Source organism: Dermacentor variabilis, chromosome 6 (assembly GCF_050947875.1).
Source record: "Dermacentor variabilis isolate Ectoservices chromosome 6, ASM5094787v1, whole genome shotgun sequence".
Taxonomy (NCBI): domain Eukaryota; kingdom Metazoa; phylum Arthropoda; class Arachnida; order Ixodida; family Ixodidae; genus Dermacentor; species Dermacentor variabilis.
Window position 1 is genome coordinate 169,241,450 of NC_134573.1, and position 18,156 is coordinate 169,259,605.

General features: G+C 48.9%; 1 protein-coding gene across 1 annotated transcript in view; it reads left to right on the forward strand.

Moving 5' to 3' along the window:
* Nucleotides 1-18,156, forward strand: part of LOC142585717 (serine/threonine-protein kinase haspin-like) — a 64,326-nt gene that overhangs the window by 42,940 nt on the left and 3,230 nt on the right. Inside the window, exons 8-13 of the mRNA XM_075696687.1 lie at nucleotides 3,719-3,880; nucleotides 11,855-11,917; nucleotides 12,145-12,239; nucleotides 12,658-12,725; nucleotides 14,157-14,388; nucleotides 15,564-15,660. Coding sequence (XP_075552802.1) covers nucleotides 3,719-3,880; nucleotides 11,855-11,917; nucleotides 12,145-12,239; nucleotides 12,658-12,725; nucleotides 14,157-14,388; nucleotides 15,564-15,660 — 717 coding nt within the window. The remainder of the gene's footprint in view (nucleotides 1-3,718; nucleotides 3,881-11,854; nucleotides 11,918-12,144; nucleotides 12,240-12,657; nucleotides 12,726-14,156; nucleotides 14,389-15,563; nucleotides 15,661-18,156) is intronic.

An 18,156-nucleotide genomic window follows, 5' to 3' on the forward strand; every position in this document is an offset into this window, starting at 1 on the left:
ATGTTTAGTGCCATTGAGCTCCAGCGTTTTGATGTTCACGATCTTCTCCGCCACTTGTTCGTATGGGGTACTTACAATGATTATGTTTGACCCGTTGCGGAGGCGAAGCAGAAATTTATCGCTCCTGCAGGTCTCCGGGTCGCCGCTTGCACGTTCTATCGCTCGCGCAACATCGTAGATTTTAAGTTCTTTTACAACTAGCCCTGGCTTGGGAAGCATGATAATTTTCATGTCATTTCTGGGCAGCGGCGCGGCGCGCGTTCGTCGTCGGGCTCTTATAGACGCTACTCCGCGTTTAGCTCGCTCTCCCGCAGGCGCCTTGGCGTTGCAGCTGCTGTTGCCCTCACCGCCGCCTCGAGCTCCGCTGTCATCAGAGGCTGCTCGCACTTGTTTTCTTAAACCTTTTTGTGCTCGCAAAGATAGTGCAAGTTGCCACTGACCGTTCTTGGCTTCGTCGTCTTCCCTTGCTGAGTCTTTCTCCTCGTTCTCGTCGGCGTCGCTGGTTGATTCCCCCTGTATCACCTCGTCAGGTGAGAGGAAGTCCTCTTCAGCGTCGGCCGCAGATCCCGCTTGGTGTTCGATGGCTTGGTCATCCGTGTCCATGGTGTCCGGGGCTAGTTCCGGGTCGTTGTCCGTTGGAAGTTGGGCCGTGGCGGCGCTACGCTTGGGCCGGGAGCTGACTGCCGGGGGTCCGCGCTCCGCTACGCCGTTAGGCTTAGCGTGGCGGGCCGGCATGCTCGGGCGATGGTCTTATCTTCTTGGAAGAAGCCGGGTCCACTTGTCAAAAAAGGGGGTATCAGCGTGTTCCTGGTGTCTTCCTACACAAATCCTGTGAAGTCCGTGGTGGTCACATTATTTTGACCGCTACTAGGCAAGATTATTGACGGAGCCGATGCGAACACGTCTGTACTCCTCGGCGCCACCTGGCGTCTCCTGGTGGTGGTGAAAAACTTTTATTGATGAGAAGGCCAAAGATACAGCGGCCCGCGGCCCGGAGCGGGCACGCGAGGGCGCTGGAGTCACCCGGAGAATGCACTCCCTCCTCCCTGCCCTCCCACGGGAGCCTTGCGCGTGACGGAGACGGGGCGCTATATATCTCTCTTCGGTGCGCGTGATTGAGCCGCGATCGCCGGCTTACCCTCGCTCTCTTTCGCTCGCACATACAGCATACGGCGCGCGGCGCAGCGCAACGACGTTTTGGTGCAAGGACTTTATACGGAACCTCACGGCGACGGCGACGGCAGAAATGCGCTTGCAGTGTACATGTAATTCCTGTTGCAATAAAACCGAACAATACGGTATTCATTTTATTACTAACAAAAGTGGGAATGCGCAATTGCATTTTGTTTTCACGTACACTTACGTGACAGTGCAATAGCATACAGCGCAGCAATTTATGCAACCCTGACGTAACTTTGTAGCAACATAACAATACAAGAGCAAACAGGATATACCACGAAACATATTAAAAATTAAAAACTAAAACAGAAATCATTGCCCCATGTTCAAGAAATAACATCTTGGCTCATTTCAACTAATGTTATTTAGAGACTGATATTTGTTCAATATATTATGCAGATATAGCGTTGCAACAAATGCAGTTTTATAATTATTGCGAAATCTAGAAACTAACTAAAGAGCTAAACTATTCGCGTACACGTGATACGTTCTAGACAGCAAAATGCGACACTCATAGGGTGTTGTGAAACGTGTGAAGTAAAAGAAATTATAACGCTTGACGAATACGAAATTTAGGTATACACATGTTCAACACTTACAATCTTAAAGTTCACAAACGCGTGAAATTCCACGACACTTATAGAATTGACGCTGAGCAATTCTCCACAGAAAGTACATTGCACCCTAGCTGATTCGAGCAGTGCCTGTGACCAACGCAAAGCACGGAGAGCATCAAAACAAATGCTCTTAGCAAAAATTACCATACAATAAAGTGATGGCCATTGCAAACAGAAAATCGCTTACAGCTAAACGAAATCATTACCGTGGACAGAGAAAGCTGTGTCTGTGTTCACGAATAACATCGTGTTTATATATATATATATATATATATATATATATATATATATATATATATATATATATATATATATATATATATATGTATATATATATATATATATATATATATATATATTGATTTATCGAGAAGCAACAGTTTTACTCGACGCTGTTATTTCAAAAGCACGAGCTAGCGCGCCGACAATGAAGATGCGAAGCGATAGTGATGCATATGGAGAGATGAGGAAGATGACGTCCATAATATGAATGCTTACACTAATTGCCCTCATGGATGAAAACGGTCAGACCAACGGGAAATTAGCCTAGCGTAGAGCGCCGAGAGAATGGCTTGAGGCCGGAAGCATATCCACGATTTCTGTCGCGTGGCAGCGTCGGTCAGCAGGTGTGTCAATAGGTGTAACGAGGTAGTTCAGTAGGGAGGTCTGTTCTACGACTTTGTAGGGGCCCATGTACCGAGATTGAAGCTGTACGGGTAAACCTTATATATATATATATATATATATATATATATATATATATATATATATATATATATATATATGTACATATATATTGTTTATACTGATTGTACACTGCTTGCACGATATTTATACACAATATTTATTTATATTGTGGACTGCTTGCACAATGTTTGTAACAGCAGGTTACAGTTAATCATGTTTTTTTTGACCCATCATTAGCGAAAGCAGGCCACCGATGACAAACTCCTGCGAACGGACGTTCACTGAACACTTTATTTGCGGATTGTCGCATAAATTGTTATTCGGATAGCCATTATATGTACATTCCAGGCGCATTTTTGCCGTCGCCGAGATGTTCTTTATAAAGTCCAAGGGCGTTAACATCGTTATCACGCGCCGTACGGTGCTTGCTCCACTGAAAGCTTGCGAGGGAGAGTGTGCTATGGCGGCTCAATCTCGCGCGCAAGAGAGGAAAGCGGGGAGGGAGAGCGCCGTCTTCCCTCGCGTACAAGGAACCGGGGGGAAGAGGAGGGGAGCGGTCACTACACCGACGGCCACGCGGACCCTAACTTGAAAGTGATCTGGAATGAGTACATGCCTAGGGTCGCCGAGGGCTCATAGTTTTGTGTGTGCTGTGTTCTCGCCGCTTAGTTCGCGTTGAAACCGTAGGCAGAACGAAGGTCAATTAGCTCGCTGCTGTGGCCGCTCGTCCTCACGCTAGCATCTTGACAGCGAGCGTCCGTCGTGCTCATCGAGTGACATATGGTCATGTTTCCCTGTACGGGTACGACAGCATGCTTGTTACTTTAATTAACGGCCGATAAGGCTACTATCAATACTTCGTACAGCTGTCTACTAATTTGCTATCGCAATCGATATTTTGTCGTTCGGGCAAAGCCTACCTTTTCCTTCATCATTGTTCCAGTGCTTATAGTTATCGATGCATTCCTCTTCCTTTCTCTGACGGCTGTTAGTTTCCTCGTTTGCAGGCTACCAGGTAGTTCATTTGGTTAGCTTACTTGGAAGACCAACTTTCGGAATGTCGGGAGGGGGTAAGGAGAATTTTCCTTTAATGGTCAAGCCTCCTTTCTGAAAATAATAAGAAAAAACGCTTCGATGTTGGAATTGACGACACAGTGAGGAATGATGAACTGAAATTGTTTTTCCTCCATTGTGTCTTACACATTGGCCACTTACTTTCTCTCTCACTCCTCAAGTGTCTCAAGAGAGCAAGACAAGTTCGAGAAAATTGCCGAGGGCAAGAAATCGGAGGTCTTCCGCGTCCACACTTACACGGGCGACAGCGTGCTCAAGGTGGTGAAGCTCGGCTCCACGCAAGAGTCGCAAGACCGCCTCTTGACCAAAATAAAGATAGCCTCGTGAGTATGCATGCCGCCGGCTGTGCTTAGTTTAGTGCAGTGTGAAATGACGCAAGGGCATCCTTCTTCCCCTATACGCAAGAACATGATCTCCGACCACGGAGTTGACACAAAAGGATCAAAGCATAAAACGATGTTCGAGAAGAACTTATTGTTGGGCTAGTTGGCGCATCTTACTGAAGTACTATAGCGCCAAACAGATGACACAAGAAGAGACACAGAGGAGCGCTTACTAACACCTTACTAACAGTAAGTAAGCGTTCGTCCGTCTCTCTTCTTGTGTCGTCTGTGTGGCGCTTTAGTATTTCAAAACGATGTTCGCAGCACTTCACCAATGCGTCTGCCACATCACAGATGTTCATTTGTAACGTAAAGTCATTGCAACTCAATAAGCTTCTTTATGACGGCGGCCGATTAGATGTGGTTACATGGACCAAATGTGCAACACAAAGGTGGAAACGTATTGTTACGCAAGGATGAAAGAAGAGAGAATAAGAAGATCGCGGGACGCTGGCTGCTGCATGTGGTTGGTAGTCATCCATCTTAATTACTAAGGCTCAGTTTGTATATATATTGTAAATACAATCTTCTGTACTTCCAACATCCCCGTAACATATTGGTGAGAGGTGCGGGTTACCACGGCTGGAAACGGAGCTCCGCAGTGGACGTCGCATCACCATCCCAACCATGAATGACGGTGAGCAAACGGGATCAATGTCGTTGCCGCCTCCTACGTCACCGTCGCATGCTATGTCGCTGTCACCTTCGGTTGTCGTTGTGCAACCCAAGGATCCTGGAACTCTCTGCGGGACCGATGGCGTCGACGTTGAACAATGGGTGGCCGTGCACGAACGCGTGAGTATAATCAACAGATGGGACCCTACGCGTATGCTAGCTAACCTGTTGTTCTACCTAAGATGCACGGCAAAGGTGTAGTACGAAAACCACGAAGAGGAGCTAACCAGTTGGTACAAATGCAAAGAGAAATTGACAGAGTTATTTCGTAAACCAGCCGGCCGTAAAATTGCCGCAAAGCAGGAACTGGCCTCCCGGGCCCAATCCCCCATGGAGTCCTATGTCTCGCAAATCCAGGACTTGCTGACACTTTGTCGTAAGGCCGAACACGACTTGACAGAAGGTGAGAAGGTCAGGCACGTGCTTAAGGGCATTGCTGAGGGCGAATTCAATCTCCTCATGTGCAAGAGCTGCTCTACAGTTGATGCAAACATTAAAGAGTGCCGACAATTCGAGCAAGCCAAAAGCCGACGCGTCTTGCAACCATTCGCCAGACTTTCCAACACTGTCACAGCGTCGCCATCAGATGACGTGGTGCGAATCGTTAGACGTGAAATGGATGCGATGGCGTCCACAGCTTTCTGTTCGCGTAGGCCTGGTGCTACCACATTTTGAGTTCCCCTCGTATAAGCCATCGTTCGCCAGGAACTTGAAAACATTGGTTTACATTCTCGCTCTGCTGTCGCCAATCCCAGAGCTGAAGAACGCCCTTCTACTATTTTCGCTCCACGTCGACGCTTCGCTCCGCGTTATCGCAACCCGATTGAGTGGAGAACTACGGAAGACCAGCCGATATGTTTCCCCTGTCACCACATTGGTCATGTCGCCCGAAACTGTCGCAACTCGTGGCCCTCAACACCTCGCACGCCGAACAACCTAAACCGTTTTAATGGAAATGCCCGCAATGTTTCACCCACCGCCCAGTCTAACAGCGCCGACAACTCTGCTAGCAACACGTGGTACATTCGCTCACCATCGCCGTGCGGACACTAGTCTCGCTCGCCGCAAACATATCGCCCATCTTCCCGTTCGCCGCAGTCACGTCGCCTTTCGTCCCCTGTGTTTTACGCCGCACCCTTTCGGAAAACTAGCAAATGCAGCCCTCGGAGGTGGTGCTGCATAGCCGACTACTGCAGCAAATCCTCTGACTGTGCCCACAAGAAGGCAATTGGCGCTAAAATAGATGGCGTACCTGTCCAAGCACTCGACCACACTGGAGCCCACGTTTCTGTGATGAGTGCTAGAGCACGTAGACGTTTAGAAATGGTCCTCACCCCAGCAGCTACCCGAGTGCTTCGTCCGGCCGACGGCGGCGTGCTGGTTGTTCTTGGAGTGTGTACTGCTCGTTTAAGTATAGCTAGTCGCCCTACTTCTCTTCTCTTTGCTGCGATCGATTACTGCCCTAACGATGTTATCCTTGGATTAGTCTTTTATCCATTCTTTCTACTCTCATCGACGGCGCGACCACCCTTCAGTTAGAACTGCCTCAACTCGCCGATGCTCCGAGCACCGCCCCACCACACTTGTGCTCGCTTCCCAATGTGCGTCTGTCACGCGAGGCAGTTACTTACGTCACTTTTGACCACCCAGCCACAGGTTCCTGACGGTGAATATGTGCTTCGCGCAATCATCGACTTGCTTTTGAACCGGAACATTGCTGTTCCCCATACGCTGGTCACGGTTACTAATAACGACGTCGTTCTACCGCTTCTGAATTTCAGCCTGTGCCCTCAAGTGAATCCGGCCGGCATGTTCTTGGCCAGTGTTTCTAGTGGTTCACAATTTCACATTGCGAGTCTGAATGCCAAGACTGGTTTATTAGCCCCAATTGCAGCTCTCAGCTCTGGTTCCTTAACGGATGACTTAGGGAAAATGATTGCACCTGACCTCACCTCTGCACCGGCCACGGACATACGTCTCCTGCTTGAATCATACAGTGACATCTTTGATTACGGCGACAGGCCTTTGGGCCAAACATTTGTTGTTCAGCACCATATAAACACTCGAGAAACGAATCCTATTCGTCGGCATCCCTATCGTGTATCGCATGCTGAACGTAGAGTCGTCCAATCAGGAGTGGACAAAATGCACCGCAAAGGGGTCATCGAACCATCAGCCAGCCCTTGGGCTTCGCCTGTCGTCCTTGTGAAAAAAAAAGATGGTACCTGGCGTTTTTGCGTCGATTATCACCACTTAAACAAGATCACGCGAAAAGACGTCTACCCACTCCCACGCATCGATGACGCCTTGGACTGCTTGCACGGAGCTAAATACTTCTCGTCCATCGAGCTTCGATCTGGCTACTGGCAGATTTCAGTTGATGAAATGGACCGCGAAAAGACGGCCTTCATCACGCCGGATGGCTTATATCAGTTCAAAGTCATGCCCTTTGGCCTATGCAGTGCTCCTGCGACCTTTGAACGTATGATGGACTCTCTTCTGCGAGGCTAGAAATGGACCAGCTGTCTCTGTTACCCTACTCGCTGCCATTCTCGCGGTCTTCCGAAAAACCGGCTTCCAACTGAACTCCACGAAATATCAATTGGGGCGCCGTCAGATTACCGTGTAGGGACACCTCGTTGACGCATGCGGTGTCCAACCAGATCCGGGAAAAGTTCGCGCCGTACGGAGTTTCCCGATGCCACGTTCTGCTTCTGACGTGCGCTGCTTCGTCGGCCTGTGTGCTTACTTTCGCCGCCGCTTCAAAAATTTCGTCGACGTTGCTCGGCCCTTGAGAGATCTTCTAAACAAGAACAGGCCATATTCATGAGGCCCGGAGCAGGCTCACGCGTTCACCGCTCTCATCAGATTTCTGACCACCCCTCCCATACTTGCCCACTCTGATCCATATGCATCGACCAAACTCCACACTAACGCAAGCGGCCATGGCATCGGCGCTCTTCTCGGCCGAACACAGAATAGTACCAAGTACGTGATAGCTTACGCCAACCGCTTGCTGTCACCTGCCGATAGAAATTACTCCGTCACCCAGCGGGAGCACTTCACTTTAGTTTGTGCTGCCGCCAAGATCCGGCCATATTTGTACAACCGCACGTTTTCGGTCGTTACAGACCACCACGCACTCTGCTGGCTGTCTTCGCTCCGGGACCCGACAGGACGGCTTGGTCGCTTGGCTTTGCGGCTCCAAGAATTTTCGTTTGTTGTCAACTATAAGTCTGTACGTCTGCACAAGGACGCTGACTGCGTCTCTCGTCACACCGTGGGTCCCCCTTACCCTGCAGCGCACGACCGGCGACCTCGGTGATGGCTTTTACTGACATGACCGACATGCGCGCTGAACAATAACGCGACGAATCCTTACAGTCCATCATCGCCAGAGTGCAATCTGGCAGCACTGACGCCACGTAACGCATGTTCGTTCTGCACGACGGCATCCTCTACCGCCGCAAAATCAGCCCTGACGGTCTTGAGTTGCTCCTTGTCCTTCCTCGTCATCTGCAATCCGTCGCTCTCGAACAACCTCTCGATGCACCGACTGCGGGATACCTTGGCGTTTTGCGTACATACTACCGCGTACGACAGCAGTTCCTCTGGCCGGATCTCTACCGCTCCGTGTGTCGTTATGTCGCAATTTGCGAATTGTGTCAGCACCGGGAGAATCCTCCCCTGCCACCTGTCGGACGACTCCATCCAAGTTAAGTTCTTTCTGAACCATTCTCTCGCGTAGGCCTTGATTTGCTTGGCCCTTTTCCGACGACGACTAGAGGGAATAAGTGGAACCCCGTCGCTAATGATTACGCGACACGCTACGTGTTAACAAAGGCGTTGCCCACTAGTTGCGCAACAGACGTCGCCAATTTCCTCCTCCACGACGTCGTTCTCCACCACGGTGCACCTCGAGAGTTACTTACAGGCCGCGGCCGCTCGTTCTTGTCTCGAGTTGTCGACGACCTCCTCCGCTCTCGTGCCACTGAGAACAAGCTGTCCATCGCCTACCACACACAAACGAACGGCCTTACGGAACGTCTCAACCGAACAGTCACAGAGATGCTGTCGATGTACGTCTCCAACGGTCACCGCGACTGGGACGCCACGCTAGCTTACATGACGTTCGCGTATAACTCGTCCCGACATGACACCACAGGATATTAATCATTTTATCTTTTGTATGGTCACGACTCAACATTGCCGTTTGACACCATCCTTCCTCCCTCCCTTCTGTGCCGCGTGTTGCAGCTGAGTACGCTCGTGAAGTCATCGATCGCGCTCACATCGTACGTCAAGTCGCGCGATCTCGTTTATTAGCCTCGCAGCATATACTAAAAGAGCGTTATGACCGGTGCCATCGCGATGTTACGTTCGCGCCAGGTGCTTGGGTGCTCCTTTGGTCTCCATGTCCTCGGGTTGGCCTCTCCCAGAAGCTTTTCTCTCTCTACACAGGGCCTTATGAAGTCATACGTCAAGGTAACGACGTAAACTACGAGATTGCGTCGCTACAGTTTGCCTTCCTCAAGTCCGACGCCTGTTGACGTCGTCCACGTTTCGCGGCTGAAGCCATACTTCGCTCGCAATTCTTCGCCTACCATGCGCCGAGACGGCGCTTCACTACCGGGGGGTCCTGTTACGGAAGGATGAAGAAGAGAGATGTAGAAGATCGCGAGGCGCTGGCTGCTGCGTGTTGTTGGTAATCAGCCATCTTAACTACTCAGAATCATTTTGTATATGTATTGTAAATACAATCCCAACATCCCCGTAACAGTATCATTCCCAGCTCTCGGACATGCAGTGCATCAGAAGACGACTGAATAGCCTGAGCTATGAGCTGAGCATGTAGGCGAGCGCGGACAAGTGAGTCGAACGAGGCGTAGCGCGCCACACGAAGCCATGAATGAGCACTCGAAGGAGATGCACGTGTTAGAGAAGACAGTGAATGGCGCTTGCCCTTTCGATGCTTTCTGCGTGGGTATTCAAGTGGTAAGAGATCGGTGGAAACGTAACAAGGGGTGCTGTGTAAAGATGGATGACAGATCAGCATGCAGGTGAGAGGCGTGTCATCGCACTCTAGAGGAATGAAATGGGAGAGACGTGCGTGCCGATTACAAACGTCAGAGTAGCCCCACCGGGTTGAAGGAGGATCAGCGCACAGAAACGAATTCCCGAGGTACAGGCATTCGTGGTTGCGATAAGCTGTGGCCGATGCGCAACCTTAAAAAGTGCACACAGAGACTCCTCGGACCGGCGCCGGTCCTGTCGTTTGTGTCTTTCTTCAGTCCTTGTCTTTTGCGCCTTGCCTTTACTCATTCAAGCATGAACCAACTAGCCCAAGCAAGAGTTTTACTTATCTGCACACAGTCCGGTGGCATTATGAATGTCGTTAAACTTGATCCGGCCAATACAAAAGACACCGCTGCGGGGACATGGAGTGATGCGCCCGGCGTCGCAAGGTGCGCAGTGGACATTCCGATCACGATAAGCCGCTATCGCTCTTTAGCGCATTATCCATCCGCGTCGGACCATTGTGAACCGTGACGAAGTGTACTTCACCGGCAGCGTGCACATTAACCCTTTTCGCGGCAATCCCATGGGCGCTGCCATGTTTGATCACGTGATGACGCGCGTCTATTGCTTCCCTCAACTGCCTCCGTCGCCCCCGACTTTACAATTGGTGTGCATAACGCCGGCGCGGCTTCGCAAACCTGTTTCGGAAGATATCGTAAACGGTGACTGGGTGTATGACACGAAGCTTCGGCCACAGCTTCAGAGAACATGTAAAAGGGCTTGCGGAGCTGATTAAGCCATGTCCAAACAGCGCGAGCAGCGTATATGCATGGTGCATGGTTTAGAAGCGAGGCTAGATATGTATTACAAGCTATCCAAATTTCCCGCTCTTGAATAAGAATCAGCATTAGTGTGCTTTGCTCTTCGTTCTTTATTTGGCAAATATTTTGAAGCAGCGGCTTATCACATTTCTGACTCAAAATGCTTCCGCGGCACGGTCAGTATCTGATTATTTCCGGCTAATCGCTCGCGGGTAGATTCCGATAGATTTGTTCTTGCTGCGCGCAAGGCTTGAAACGCAGCGATTTTGTACATTGCAATATCTTCTATCAAATATGTATTATCGCTAGTAACTCGCTTACTCTTCTGGACCGTCACAAAACATTCATCTTCGACCATTCTTGCGCTATCGGTGTATATAGTCTATTTATTGTGAATATACGTTGCGCATATATTCAGTTATGCGCGCGTTCACTTATTGCCCCTTTGGCGATAGAGTGGCCGTAAGATGCCGTGCCAGTTGGAGTAGATGTGTGTAGATAATGTGCGCGAAACGAACTACGACAGGAATTGACGCTACTCCCTTTCTCATTCTTTAACGAGCAGTACTCACCCTTGTCGACGGTCCGGGGCAGAATCACTTTGTTGGAGCGTTAGCGATACAACGCTGGCGGATGAGCAAATTTCTGTATCCTCGAGGAAAGCCGTACATCTTGGAAGTGCCGGTAACACTTACGGACAATTTCAGCAACATTCCGCGTACTTGGCTACTCAGATTCATTCCATTGCTCAGTATACCAGTCACTACCTTTGCGGCCAACTACTGCACAAGTCTTCAATCCAGATGATGCAATCCGGCATGATTGGAGCACAGTGCGTTAGCGAAAACTTAGTTGCATTTCGGACGCCTGATCGCACATAAGCAAGGTGGAAGCGGTAATACAGGTGCTCTGTGGCGGTAATGGTTTCTTATTCGTGCGCTGTCGCTAAGGCGACATGCGGCGCGCCTCCGAAAGCGCCATCTCGTTTCTCTAGAACAAACTGCTCCGCGAAAAGGGTCAATAGCACGGCCGCGAGGACCTTATCTTGAAAGCGATCTGCGAAACGGGCAGTGTGCTGCATTTGCTGAGAGCTCCGTGAGCGCTGTGTATTCGCCTCTTCGTTCGCGTTCAATGGACAGTCAGCACGAAGCTAAAATCGCTCGCTGCTGCGGGCTCTGTCTTGAAAACGATCTTCTTACATGACGGACGGACGGACGGGCGGAATGACAGTTTTCTCATTGGGAAAGCACAGAAGTGCTTAAGCATTTAAAACAAACACACGTCTGAACTGTGTACGCCTGCTGTATACAAAGACTGTCACCAACACATTTCTTTGTGAGATCATGCGGTGAACGTCACAGATTTTTCTTATCTCAGCGTCTGTATTCTGGCCCTGCAGGAGACTCACAGAGCTAAGAGAGGGGCTGGACTACTTCACGAAGGGCTTCGTGGAACTCACGAGGTAAGAAAAAAGGCTCACGTCACGACAGTGTTCTATATAGCCAAGTGCCTAGAAGGTGCGCGTCAGTGCGCTTATATATCCTAACGCGGAGTCCCTACAGCGGAAGTTAGGTGCGCACAAATCGAAAGGTTAAGCCTCCCATTGCATGCGTTGTGTGGCAAACATTTCGCATTAATGGACATGGATTTTCATGATGCGTGGCATCTGCGTTTTCTTTTTCATCGCAGCGTCACTTGCGTGTTCGACTCGTACCCCGCAGAGCTCCTCGAGGCCCGAGAACGAGCAGCCCTGCATGATGAGCGGCGAGACGGAAATAAGTCAGGTGAGGAAAAAATAAGGACTCAAAGCCGGTCTGTCGAACGTCCCCACAGTGAGATTTGTCTGCCTTTGCAAAAGTACCCCACACCAGAGTGGAAGGTGCACGAGAAGCGCATGACGCTTCAGACTGTTCGTTCGGCGCTGTGAGGCGAGCGGACGCTCGGTGCATGGAAGGTCACGTGCACTGGCATGATCGCGCTATTTATTTCGGCTAACGGCAGCTGTAGCGGCATCGCAGCGAAACGGCATCGAAAGCAGTATATATCATACCACCTAGAGGAGCCGCTTTTTCCTAGAGGTGTGAAGGAGAAATTGGTGGCGGCAAATTAAAAAAAAAAAAGATGTCTATGTAGATAAATCGCTCAATGGGCCACTGTACATATCTTCATGTGAGTACAGAGCCTTCGTCATACCCTTCGCAGTTCGAACACCACGAGCGTACCTGGCGTGGCACATGTCGTACGGCGGCGTTCCTCTCGACCAGCTCAAGGTGGGTGTGTTGTTTGTAACGACTTCACCCGCCCTTCACACCAGAATGATGTGCTCTCGCTTGCAAGTGCACACAGTCTCGACTGTGTTGCATGACGGGGCTGCCGACGACAAAGCCACCGCGAGCGAACAGTAACGGCAAGCACGTTCTAAGAATGGACTGAGCATTATCGCGGTTCTTTTGCTTTTCCGACCAGTTCCCGCATGCCTCGGCAAAACACTCCTGGTCCCTATAAGCACTCAAAAACTTTGCTCTATAGCCAAGCTTCATGTCTGCAGTGGATGCCTGCACGAACGGACAACTTCGTTGACGTCGTCATTGTTATCGGCTGCTCGACGCTTTACAGAATAATCATTACCAAATACTTGTTGAAAAGTTGACCACGCATAATAATATTACTGTTAGTTTTAATTCACGCTGTTATGTTCTTTTAAAGCGAAGCTGTTAAGGGCTACTTCCCCCACTATCGTGTCTGCGTGTAGAAAAAAATCCAAAGCTAGTGCAATGCCGGGCCGATCCGCGGCGGAGGTGACGCAGGCGTAAGCAGTCCCAACACGTGGCCCGATCCCGAAGGTAGTGTCATACCGGGCCAGAGTGGAAGGGCACTGAGTTCGTTTTTTTTTTTTCTTATTTGGTCGAACGGGATGGCCGCACTGTATTCGATGTCGGAGCCAGCATATCTTTGTTACGCCACGGCCGACAGCTTGTTGCAAGCAGATGACGCAAATACGTTGTTTGAAACAGAGTGAGTTACGCGTATGTGTTTAGTGGTACGCGCTCCTAAAGACATCACGCCTCTGACAGTGTTTCTTCTTATACCACATCGATAATCCTCCCCGTTCTCACTAACGCTATTTTTCTTTATAACGGCTTCTGTCTGGTGCTTTTCTATTGAAAAGGCTACGGCATATCCGGTCCCCCTGGGAGTATCTGGCTTGCCTGAAAGGAGATTAACAAGAGTACCTGCAAGAATGCATGGTTACGTTAATAGCGCAAGAAACACAAAAAACTCCAGATAGAACGATGGTAGTTCATCAGTGTCACTACTGTTAGTTGATGTTCAGTCTCACACCAAGAGGACCTCAACTTAATAACAACCGGCACATCTACTTGTGACAGGTATTTCATTTCATTATCAGCATATTACGCATCTGTTCTAGATGTCAGTCCATCAATTAATTTTTCTAATAACGACGACCAGCCAGACCTAAACATTTATGCTGCAGGTTAAGTTTTTTTTCTTCAGTGCTGGCGCCGTGCTTCCATAAAGACATCTGAACCTGCAGCCTTTAAAAAGGCTCAATCATAATTCGAGACTAGAAATGATCATGATCAATGTAATAACAGGAAATAAAAAAAAATTACAGGGGATCGGAATAATATATCAGTTTAACCAATTTATCGCTACTAACTGCTTTCCCTGCGCTGCAGTTGGACAGCACGGTGCAGATCTGGAGCATCCTGCACCAGGTGGCGCTGTCCCTTGCCGTGGCCGAAGAGGCACTCGAATTCGAACACCGCGCCCTCTTGATGCGTCGTGTGCTCGTCAAGTACACGTTGGAGAAGACCTCACGCTTCACCATCCGCGGGCGCGACTATCTCATCGAGACGTGGTTTCTAAAGGCGTGCATCTTGGGAGGAGCCTCGGCTCGTCTCAGCGATGGTCAGTCTCGCGGCCAGAGTGCAGGCGAGAACGCTCGGTTAGGCTTCGGAACGAGGTCCTGCCGCCGTTGCACCGACACCGCGAGCACGCGCAGTAGAGAGATATATATAAAGCAAGGAACGGAAAGGAAGGGAGGTCAACCAGGCGAGCGTCCGGTTTACTACCCTGCACCGGGGTTAAAGGAAGTGGAGATAACTGTCCGTATCTAACTGACAGTATCGGGCTTCTGTGCTAGACGTCCCTTATTCTAACCCCGCCTTCGGGCAATCACATTTGTCTGTTCAAATACCTGTAGCACACATGTACATCTGGAACACCAAGGCGACCAGTGGCGCCAGGGGCATTCACCCAGTAGCACAAGCCAGCTGATATTTTCGGACGGCACTATCTTCAAGGTCGGCCACGTAAAGTGGTTAGGAATAAGCCCGACGCGGAACGGGGAGGGCAGCTCGCTAAGAAAGACATTGTCTTCAAGACATCAATGGCGTTAACGCAGACCGCTCGGTCTGTGTGCCGGTCCTTCCGTGTCTAGCTCGTCATGCCGCCGTGGTCACACTGTCCACGAACCACCGTCGTCATTTGATAAATGTTATCCAATTCCATGCCATCCAATCGTCATTCATATGTTCTGAATCCCGTAAGGCAGTGCAGAGCACAGCGTAAGCTCACCATTTTTTTTCTTCGAATCGCCGTATCTATACACTCACGGAATTACGGTCATTCATGTCGAGTAACTAACATATCACACCTCATAACCATCTTTCATGTCGGAGAACTCACTCCTTTCGTCATATATCATCGCATGATAACTGCGGCATCATCACAATTGACGACAGCATGACAATGCTGGAATGACGGAGGAGGAATGATGTCGATGAATCGACGAACGGTGTGTCGACGTCTGCAAGGCAATTGGATCACGTTTGTCAAATGATGACGATTACTTTTATACTTTCTCTACTTAACATGCGGCGCTCGTGGTATTTCAGGCAAGTTACTGAGCTCTTTACATGTTCAGCATTTGTCGAGCGAATTACAGTAGCAAGCGTACCAAAAAAAGAAAATTATCCGTCCTTCGAAACTTCGTTTTCTCAGATCTTGGGAACTACGACATGACGTAAACATGTTCTTTGTACTTGTTGCTCTTTTATGTTAGTTTTCTTTGGCCGTCGCAGGTGACACAGCGGTCTTCACGGTGACTGAGAACCACTTGCACGAGCCGATTGACCGTGCTCTTCCAGACGTCGACTATAATATGAAAATGATAATTAGGTAATTTATGCACTTTCCTGTCCCGTAAAGTCGCGAGCAAAAGTTTGGGGACCAAGAGTGTCGTGGCCTTTTTTTTCTTTTTCGCTGCCTTCGCATTCCGACTTAAATCAAAAGTGCACGCCCACGCGCGAATTTGCGACTAATACAATGTATACAACAGATTCCAGGCAGCGGAGCTGTTATAGAAGATATTTTAATTTTTTGCCGATGCAGTGATGCAACATTTGCTCGCGACTGTACGTTCTTATTTCACAAAAGGTGTCCCTACTTCACAAGAGGCCTGAACCAACTGACGCTACAAGTTCAAAAAGTGGGGTAATCTACAGCTCCTGTCTCGCTGCTTTTGCTGTTTATAACTGCACCGGTGTGTCATGCGGTACTCGGCATTCGTAATTTACTTAGCAATTTAGCCTACTAATAAATGCCATGTGGACTTCGTGCAGGGCGTCTCGCTTTTGTTGTAAGTTTGAAGCTTAGCTGTATTGCGTGCAGCGTGTATGTCTGCGAGTGTGCGTTCTGTATGTGTGATCGCTGTGTGTGTTCCGTGACTATTGTCCTGCAGCTGAAGTGACACAGCAGGCGTTCAGCTAGGCTCACATCTACAGCTTATCATTGCAGCCACAATTTTTTCCTTTTTTTATCCCTGCGTATCTGTCCACGCCTTTTATGTATACACCGCATATACTCCATGGACAAATGTCGTTTACTCTCGCTTATTTCCTCTGTTCTAATGCAGTTCATAGATTCCTGAACAAGCTACACGGACATTAGCCGAGAAAAAGGGTAAACAAGCACGTCCACAACTTCCCCATAGAAAATATGTTGACTATATACAGAAAAACGTCACAGAAAACATCCGCAGACAGTCTGGATAAAACTCTTGTAAGGGGATTTGGCACTGGACTCCATTCTCTTCCAGTACCTCTCTCTCCCTCCTCCCTTCCGGCCTCTATTCTGTTCCCTCCCCTTTTTGCCAAGCAGTTCGTCGAGCTTTCTGACGGGGGCAGTTACAAGCACGTCGTAGAGTTTTGCCTCGTTTGTTAATACAACGCGACGCGCACTCAAAAGAAACACGCACTCAGTGTTCTATCCCGCAGAGCTGCATATGGCACGGAAAACCCTTAGACCCATTTATATAGGTATCTGCCTAACGCTTCGCCTAGCCACTTATTAGTTGCTTTTAATGTTTTAAAGCGAAGCTTTGTTTACGAGCATCCCCGAGCTCTGGCCGATCGTGGCTGCAGCGAGGTGCAACTGAGCTCTTGTCGAGTAGCTTACCTGCAGGACAGCACACGACTGCACAATGTCACAATCTCCAGTAGCGCGCTGACCCTGGCCCCGGTACTGTGTCATAGCAAAGCGAGCCCATGCCGTAGACTGTGTAACGCGCGGACACGTGAGTAATGTTTCGGGGCTGTCCGCGTCTTGCCGTCTGCTGTGGTAGGCAGGTAATCGCTGCGAGGCAAAACGCTGGGCAGAATAGAATCTGCCGCATGGCATTTATTAAACCGCTTCGCGAAAGCTTCATTTCTCAGGTATCAACATTTGGGTCAAATCTGCGTACATTTCTATGTGTGTGGCTAACTTGAAGTGCTGCTTTTAGTATAACTTTTTATCACTTGGCGATTCCGGTTAAGAGTAAACCGTATGTGCACATGTATTAATTTTAATATTAATACTATCATTACTAAATGAGAAATATGTTGATCATAGGAGGCGCTAAGATGATTTCATGAGGGCCACCGAGTGAAAGCCATTTGTTGCCTCTATCCCGACACCCTATATTATGCGCTGTCAGAAGTGCTGCAGGTGTAAACCTCGTTTGATATTTTATGCATATGGTCCCCTAACGAAATGAGTTGTACGGGATCTCTTAAGGTTGAAGAAAACAGATCTGAAAGATTGTAGGCATCGAGTTGCAAGCAATGTGCGTCTGTGTGCACGCGTATGTATGTATGTATGTATGTATGTATGTATGTATGTATGTATGTATGTATGTATGTATGTATGTATGTATGTATGTATGTATGTATGTATGTATGTATGTATGTATGTACGTATGCATGTATGCATGTGTGTGTGTATGTATGTATGTATGTATGTATGTATGTATGTATGTATGTATGTATGTATGTATGTATGTACGTATGTATACGGCCGCGCATGCATGTTATGTACTGTTCTGTGCGTACTACGTACACATGTACGTTGTACGTACGAGCGTGTATATATGACACAAATAGTGTTCCGGTACTGTCCGTATAACTTCCACAACAGTGTCGTTCGGCGCCATTTGCAGCATCGCATAGTTTCTTTATCGCTTTACTTCTTTATGTCAACTTTACGGTGCCTTGCCTACACTTTTTTCATGTTATTACGATCTTCGCCGTGGCCACGAGGCACTTCAGCCGTCATTCTTGAGGTGGAACAGCTACGATGCCGACACCCTCTCGTTCTTTCTATCCAAATTAATATTACTTATTGAATTAATGCTAT